Genomic DNA, 8,449 nt, shown 5'->3' with positions numbered 1-8,449 from the left:
GGGTTGTCACCGTCTGTATTGAAAGTAGATGTGGTAACGGTTGTATCAGAGGTCAAATTTTTATTAACAGTAGAATGAATTAATGTATGTGGTGCTGTTGTGTCACTTGTTGTGTTTAGTACGGAGATGTAATTGGGTGTATATGGAGTAATTGTAGCTCTTTCATTGCCATTGGCGGTGTTATTTTGTGAGGCGTCATTGAAACCAGAGTCTGGAGTGGTTGTTTGTATCCTAGCTGCATCACTGGTGTTGTTGTATATAAAAGTAGGATTGGTGATATTGTGCTGTCTTGAGTTGTCACTGGTCATGTTAACTGTGGAAATGGGACTGATTGTTGTAAGAGTGGTTGTACGCAATGTGGCAATGCTACTGGTGGTGTTTGATGTGTAATTGACATTACCAGTTGTTTGTGAAGTTTTGTTGTTGCTTATTTCATTGGATGTAGACGTGGCAAAGTCAGCACGAGAAGTAGCTGCATGTAAAGTGGTGACGTTACCTGTTACATTGAGCAGGAAGGTACTTATGGCTGTAGGAGTAGTCGTTGTATATGATCTTATGGCTGTAGGGGTAGTGGTTGTATATGATCTTACGGCTGTAGGAGTAGTAGTTGCATATGATCCTATGGCTGTAGGAGTAGTAGTTGTATATGATCCTATGGCTGTAGGAGTAGTGGTTGTATATGATCCTATGGTTGTAAGAGTAGTAGTTGTATATGACATGTTATTGTTGCTGGTTGTGTTGAATTCGGAAGCGTTACTAGTTGTATTTAACGTGAGAGTGTAATTGCCTCTGTAAGGTGTAACTGTGTGTGATACAGGTATGCTACTGGTTGTGTTGGGTATGGAAGCATTGCTGACTGGAGGTACTGTATGTAGTGTCGTGTCGTTTCTGATTGCATCGAACATGGAAGTGTAAATGACGGTGAGAAGAGTGGCTGTAGGTGGTGTGGTGTGCGTACTAGTGTGCGTGTCGATAGTGGGTGTAGTTGCATGTAATGTGGCGTTGTCACTGGTCGTGGTGAATGTTGAAGTGAAGTTTGGTGTAGGGAGGGCGTTTGTATGCGATGTCGCGTTAATATTGATACTACTGGATTCGGAAGTATGACTGGGTGTGTGAGTAGTGTTTGTGTAAGACGTGGTGTTGTGACTGATTGTGCTGGATATGGAACTGTGAGTAGTGGTAATGTCTGTATGTAATGTAGTGCTGTCGCGAGATGTTTTTGATATGGACGACTCGGTTTTACTATGTGTCAAATGAACATCTGTGTACGTTTGTGAATTTACGTTGTTACCCGTTGTACTGAATCTGCTAGTATGTTTGATGGAAGAAGGAGTAGACGTATATGATGTGGAACTGTTACTGCTTATGTTGACAGTGTCAGTATGTGGTGAGAAGGTTCGATTAACTGTAGGGTATGCAACTGATGGCGAAGTAATATCCGGTATTATTGAAGTGTAGATCATTGTAAATAATGTGGCGATTGTTGATTTGCCACTTTTACTTGCTGTACTGAATGCTGCTAGTGGCGTATGGGTGACTGTTGATGGGGTGTCTGTTGCAGTTGCGATATCATTGCTTACATTGAATGCAGTTTTATGTGCTATTGAAGTTTGATTGGTTGTAAAGGGTTGTGTTGTTGGGAATGTACCATTGTTACCGGATGTACTTCTTGATATATCAGTGTATTCAACTGTATGCATAGTGGTTGTATTTGACATGCTACCGTTGTCCGAAGTTTTGAATGTGGTCGCTGTTGACAGGGAAGTAGTATCGAAAGTGGAGAGGGAAACTGTTTGTAGTGTGTCATTGTCACTGGTTGTATTGAATGTTGACAGTAGCGTTCTGTAAGTATAGTTCATTGTTGGCAATGAGACCTTACTGTTGGTTGTATTGGTCACTGGTGACATGGAGGTATGAGCAAATGAAGGAACGGTCGTTGTTGCTGATGTGTTGTAGTTACTTGTAGAGAATTTTGTCATTGTCAAGGAGGTTGTATGGCTATGTGTAGAGAAATTTCGTGACATGGAGCTACTAATGGTGGTATTTGATGTAGTAATCAGTGATTTGAATGTGTGATTAGAAGGTGTAACAGGTGGTAGTGTTACGCCGTCATTGGTGCTTTTGTATGTGGTTGTCGGTGCTGTTACATCATCCCCGGTGACGGAGGTTGTTGAGGGCAATGCAGTGAGGTCATGTGATGTGTTTGAGGCTGTAGCTGATTTGGCACTATAGTACATAGGTGTAGGTGCCGTCATTGTATGTGTCGTCCTTGTAAATGCCTGTAGCGTCACATTGTAGCTGGTGCTGTTGAACAAAGACATAGATGCGGTGTCAAATTGACTAACATTGGGAGATGTAGCGTTGTATGTTTTACTTTTAGTAGTCTGACTGGTCACTCTAGAAGCTGTCATAGACGGTGAAGTATAGGAGATTATGGATGAGATAGGGACAGTATACATTGCCGTGGTTAGAGCTGTGTTAGATGTAGAGTTGTCAACAGAAGCCATTGGCGTAATTATATGGTTACGTAGGGTTGCTTTTGATGATGACGTACCGCCAGTGTTCGTTGAAAGAGCATTGGTCGTGTTTGCAATTATATTTCTTGAATTGCTTGTGTCTGTGGGTAGGGTTATATTGTCGATGATTGTCATGTATGTAGTCGGCATGTCCGTAGGATTAACTGTAGCGGATCTGTCTGAAGATGTGATGGTATGGTCCGTTACGTGGGCTGCAGTTGTGGAAGGTATCGTATTGTCGGTCCCTACTTGTTTGGTCGTCATGGTGTGTTACTGACAGTGGGTTCCCTCACCAATGAGGAAGGTGTAGGCATGAAGAATGTAGAATTGTTTATAGTTGGTTTTGCACTTGTGCCAGTGTGACTGGTTGCTGCGTCTGTTTGGCTTCCAATAGCAATGGATGCTGCTGCTGAAGTGTGTGACTGTTGTATCGTGTCTGTAGTAAGTTGTAGGGACGTGTTCGTCGGTGGATAATCCGTCATAGTCCCGTTTTCATTCCTGGTTCTTGTTGTGTTTATCTCAGACAGGAGAGTAGCTGTGAAGAAGGAAGAAGTTGATGCTGTCTTTAAGCTTGTTTGTGTTACTCTGTCGCTTGTTCTGTCGGTGTTTCGTTGTAAGGCTGTGATTTGTGTTGTGTAATTTGATGTTTTTGTTGTGAATGTTCCTGTGTTTTGTGGAAATGTTTTATATCTGGTAGTCTGTAAGACCTGGGCTGTAACGTTGTCCGCAATAGTGTCGGAAGTGCCTGTTCGGGTAGAGTTACGTACCGTTTCAGTGAAAGACGCATATGTGGGTGGTGAGGCTGCATTCGTGACGTCACCAGGTGTCTTACCTTTACTCGTCCCCGTCCAGGTCGGTGTGAGAAGCGTTGAGCTATCTCTATCTGTGTCTGTCTCAGGTACTGTCAAGATGTCATATTCTAACGTAGAGTCGCTGGTATCATGCACTTTAGCTGTATGTCTTTGTGGTGAAAAGGCTGTCAATGATCTTGTAGTGTCTGTTACCGTTTGACTACTTGAAGTCGTGCGGTAAGCAGTTAGTAAAGTTGTTACCATATTAGCTGTGCTGTCAAAACTAGTATTAGAAATCTGTTCGCTAGGTGTCGTTGCTGTTATTGAAGTCGCGGTGTTAGTGACATCACTTTTACGCCCAGTTGCCAGCACACCCTCAGTTACATTGTTAGCTGTCGTGGACTCGTCAGTTGGTCTGTATGGGTTGCTAGAGGAGACTAGAATGCTGTACTCTGTGGTATAGTCTGTCTTTCTGAACTCTGTACTTGTAGTTCGAGTGGAGTTTACTCCAGAAGTTGACGACAAGGACGCCCCCTCTGTTATTTCGTTGGTTGTTGAGTTGGAGGCACCGGTCGAAATTTTTCGTGTCGCTGTTGTCGGTTGTGTTGTAGAAGAAATAAAGGACGATGTGAAATTCGTTGTTCGGTTTCCATTAGGTTGGGTAGTGGTACCTGAAATATACATTTCAGTACACTTCATTGTTCGTCAGCATGTTTGTGACTGTTGTTGATGAACTGTAGCACTCTAAACGGTGATTTCAAATCAAAACAAAACTGTCCATTTCATTGTTAAGTATTTTTATCAGTACGAGGCTATTATTCGCTTAAGACGAACAATGGCAAAGTGTTAGTAATGCTAATGTCCAACATGTGTGACAGTTAGAAATTACTGTCTTTATCTTAAGTAGTCCCTCTCAGTGGCTAAAAAGGTTGGTACATTGTTGACACATTCATTCCACTAGTAAGACTGCTTTGTAACACGGAATCGGGTCACTGTCCAAAGCCCCCGGGTACAGCGAGCAGAGAGAGGTTAAGCGGGAGGATGGTGTCCGATGTGTCGACTTCTGACATGTCTTGAGCCGTGCAAACAATGACTTACGATATCGCCTTTCTTGGACAACTCAAGACGTCTCGACTTGGCTGTACACGGCCGGGGCACAGGCAAGTCACTGTATGAACGGCTCAAGACATACCACAACTCCTCCCTCACAAAGCCTGACGTGGCTTCAGTCGTGTAGCTTCGTGTAGAATCGCGACCATGTGCAAGGGTGTGATTGCAGGCTATGAAAGACTGGTGGATTTTTTCTACATACATGTCGGGACAATTTTGTAAACAACTTAATGATACGACAGAACAAAGGCATTCATTCATTGAAGTTGTGAGACAGATACAAGAAAACTACAGTCTAACAATATATATTAAGTTTGAAATTTGTCAGAGAAAAAAAACACTGCCCGTCAGAGGTGAATAGCTTGTTTTGATGACAAGACGTGTAGCAAAGGAATCAACACTTACCTTCACATAGAGGCACGGAACAGTACTCAGCCTGTACCTCTGGATCCATGGTGATGCACCACGGCTGTTCGAAGTTCCCGTCCGGATTCCGGCAGTAGTTTTCGTCCAGTCCGGCTGTAGAGAAGAGTTCCGGAGGGTACTGGTGTGGGTGCGGGGACTGGCTGCTCCACGCCTGGCACGTCCGCCCGGAGCGGGTCACGGAGATCTCCCCACGGTACGACATGCCGCTACCGGTCCGGCAGTCTGCGGGACAGACAAAACAAACGTTAAAAGCGGCCAAAACAATTTATCTATTTATTAAGCTTCTCAGAATGAAATCTGAGAGGTGTCGGCAACAGGATTAGTATATCCTTTGCACGGCCGACACCTCCAGAGTACAGTTAAAAACAGTAATACATGTATGAGAAGTAAGCGCAAATAACTAATAGCTTGATACATCATTCACATAAATGACAAAATATTTTAATCAATGACAAAAAGTATCAGTAATACGCCCATTCCTCGTTAAAGGGGCAAATTGCTGTCGCACATAAGCAGCGGGCCACAGTTTTCTTAAAAGACACAATGACTACGTATTTTGCCCTTTTCCGTTACAAGTACATGATAGTAATATGCTAAGCAATGTTTTCCCACCATTGTTAGTTGCCTTTTGGTCGTCCCGGGTAAGGTTTTGCTTAGAAACACGCTAAAAACACGTGTCGGAAATGCTATAAAGGTGAATATCGTGGCATTCTGATAATGAAAAGACGTTAGTTGTTTAAATTTTCAGTCATAATTTACATCAACCACTTAGGCCGGCTTGTCACGTGTTGATGAACTTGTCCAGCAGACGACCTTTTTACGTCAGATGCCGTTTTATTCTTGTCGCCAACTTTTGTATAATTTACGTTACCGAACTTCTGTTGGGTGTAATTCGCTTACGAAAAGACATTTTCCGATAATTTTTTCACTGTTTTATCTGCTAAACAGTGGTGTTGCGTAACAAACAAATGACAGAACACATAAAACACGAATGTTGGAAACATGACTATAACCGCCAATCTCAGGCCGTTTGTCACTTTTTTGATATAATTTACGTTACCATAATAAGTCCCTTAGAATTATAGAAAGATCATTACTTTTGTACTCATAGGAAAGAATGCTCCCAGATAAGTATTCGCCTGCAGAGTTAATCTTTCCAGAGCTGTTTGTTAAAATTTTATTCATCATTAAAAGCATAAATATAATTTACGTTACCATATAATTTACGTTACCATTTTTTTTCTTCAACATGTCATCGGATGTTCAGCAAGAGCACATCAACCAAAGACGTATTATCTGCTGTAATGTTCTGTAGGTGGGCTTGGCTTGCCATAGAGTCACAATGCAGTCTGTTTATTTGTTCCTGTTTCAGTGAATTTTACGATGCTGGGACTTTTCATTTCTCATAGGAACGATGTTCAAATGATAAACCTGACATGCACCAACTTGGAAAGATGCGGGTGTTTATATTGATATCTAAGCTCCATGATCAAAAGCATATGGGCTGCAGAAGTTAATAGCTAACTTAAGTTAAGACTTCACTATCATTAGATGTTCCGAAGTTTTCACCTTTGCTTGTTTAGGTTGGAAATCTTGTTAATTAGAAGCAAACTACTCTTTCAACCAGTCGTGACTGCACAGAATTGATGCACAGAATTGTTTTACATGGACAGACACATGGTTCAAGGCAGAAAGCTATTTGTGAAACCAATCCCACTCTATAAAGTCAAGATCTATATAACGTCAGGCTTGTCATGTAATCATGTGGCATTAGTATAAAGGGACAGGCTGCCAGGATAACTGTAGAACAGACTGCCTTTACACATGCAGCTCTCTTTTGGAAAATTCACTGTTGTTTATAGCCTTGCTCATCAACAAAAGCCTTGTTATACACATATTACACAGTTCTTTCTGCCGGTATTATTAAACCACACGATATAAGGTGTGTGGATGGACATTTTGTTAGGTAGCACATTCATTCTGTATTGAATGTGACATTGTGTTTGTTCCACGAACAAAGATTGTCCTGACATCTCAGGCTGACATTAAAAAATGTTTTATAAGAAGTGCGATAACTGGTGTTCAGTTTGTTGTCTTTCCAATATCGAAAGCTTGTGCTAGAAAGGCCCAGTCCATCTGGTGCATGTTGCCATCGCATCATGTCCTGCTATTCCCAAAGACTTGATTGAAGGACGCGAGGACGAAGCGGTTCTGACCTAGAGCGTGTGATTGCGTGAATCCTTTGTTACTTAGCATGTATTTAAATAGGCCCCGCCAAGAAAGAGACCTTGCATATCTTGGGTGTCTTTCCGCAGAGACCGGGTGGGTACAGGACGAACAAGATTATACGGGTATTCCGGATAACAAAGATACACTTCTTTGCTACTCTGAGTTAGCAACATGAAGATAAGAGGTCCAGCATTATAGACGAACATGACCTGATCAGTTCAAATAGAGCCAGTATGTACACTATTCGGCTTTCCTCCAAATGTTAGAGATTCTGTAATTTACGTTACCACAGTTCATTGGCATTTACCTGTAGAATAGATATCGCCTGCTTCCAACCATTTTCATAAATATATTCTATCGCTCTTATCCCATCCTACAGGGTGAAAATTAAGGAGTATTAAACGGTTTGTCTTCATATCAGAAAAAAAACATATCATTTATTTACTTTTATACAAATGTAGCAAACTTGATAGCTTGTAATTTTGATGATTATTCCGAAACAAATGATACGGCGGTTAAATATTTCTCATTGGCGTGTAGTTTGAAGGTTTTGGGTTGGAAAATTCGCTAATTTGGCTGTTGTTAATCCACTATTACTTGCTGGAACATTTCTCTGTGTAGTAATATGCTCTTTATTACGAAATTGTAGGAAAGATGACATGGCCTACTGAAAATCAAATATCTCCAAAATTAAGCGTGTTAGCACCAGACAAAAATAGCAAAAGATAGTCGATATAAGTGGTAACAAGTTCATACCAGCAGGTAAGCGTTTTGGACAACTTTATTTTTTACAATTTTCTACCTCCAATTTTCCCAGTTAATGAGGAATGGGCGAATAGCAGTAACAACAATAATAGAATCTATACAACCAAACCATAAGTGAATATCATAGAGATGAAAGTAATGGTATCAAGTTACGACAATTATGATTTTGGAAACGGCCAGACGTTTCAGATATTATCCACTATCCTTCAACGACACCGAAGAGGTCGGAATTATTACCTAAGTGTCTAACCTCCATCGACGTAGATTTCTAAATGTTAAAAGCAATTACAGCCTCTGTCAGATCAAACGCGCATAATCTATAATTTTTGGCGCCTCCTCAGGGGCGGGGGTATTTTGTTTGTTTTGGAACATAGTTATGGCTGCCCGCAAATGCAGGTCTATCATGACTTTTTTTTTATTTTTTATTTTTTTTTATTTCAATAAACATTACAAAGACATACAAAGGACAAGTGCCACAACTTGGACGGATACAGACAGAGAAGGACCTTTCATCTTACATGTTGTATGTTCGGAATTTTAGTTGTAAAAGGAAATGTCGGATACTGGGTTTGATATCATTAACAAAGCAGATGTATAGGCTATATTTAGCTA

General features: G+C 41.2%; 2 protein-coding genes across 2 annotated transcripts in view; both read right to left on the bottom strand.

Moving 5' to 3' along the window:
• LOC118432251 (mucin-5AC-like) overlaps positions 1–2,296 on the bottom strand; it is a gene marked incomplete at its 5' end in the record, with an annotated part of 2,942 nt that extends 646 nt beyond the window's left edge. The window contains 1 exon segment of the mRNA XM_035843780.1: positions 401–2,296. Coding sequence (XP_035699673.1) covers positions 401–2,296 — 1,896 coding nt within the window.
• Positions 2,297–2,374: 78 nt separating this feature from the next.
• Positions 2,375–5,073, bottom strand: LOC118432575 (mucin-5AC-like). Its single transcript, XM_035844206.1, has 2 exons — positions 4,823–5,073; positions 2,375–3,978 (listed from the first exon to the last, which is right to left on the bottom strand). Exons 1-2 carry the CDS (start codon positions 5,043–5,045, stop codon positions 2,777–2,779), a joined length of 1,425 nt encoding a protein of 474 aa, XP_035700099.1. The 5' UTR covers positions 5,046–5,073; the 3' UTR covers positions 2,375–2,776.
• Positions 5,074–8,449: the final 3,376 nt, after the last annotated feature.

This window comes from Branchiostoma floridae, chromosome 15, assembly GCF_000003815.2.
Source record: "Branchiostoma floridae strain S238N-H82 chromosome 15, Bfl_VNyyK, whole genome shotgun sequence".
Taxonomy (NCBI): Eukaryota; Metazoa; Chordata; class Leptocardii; order Amphioxiformes; family Branchiostomatidae; genus Branchiostoma; species Branchiostoma floridae.
The sequence above is the reverse complement of the archived record's forward strand: the minus strand, read 5'-3'. Positions and strand labels throughout refer to the sequence as shown.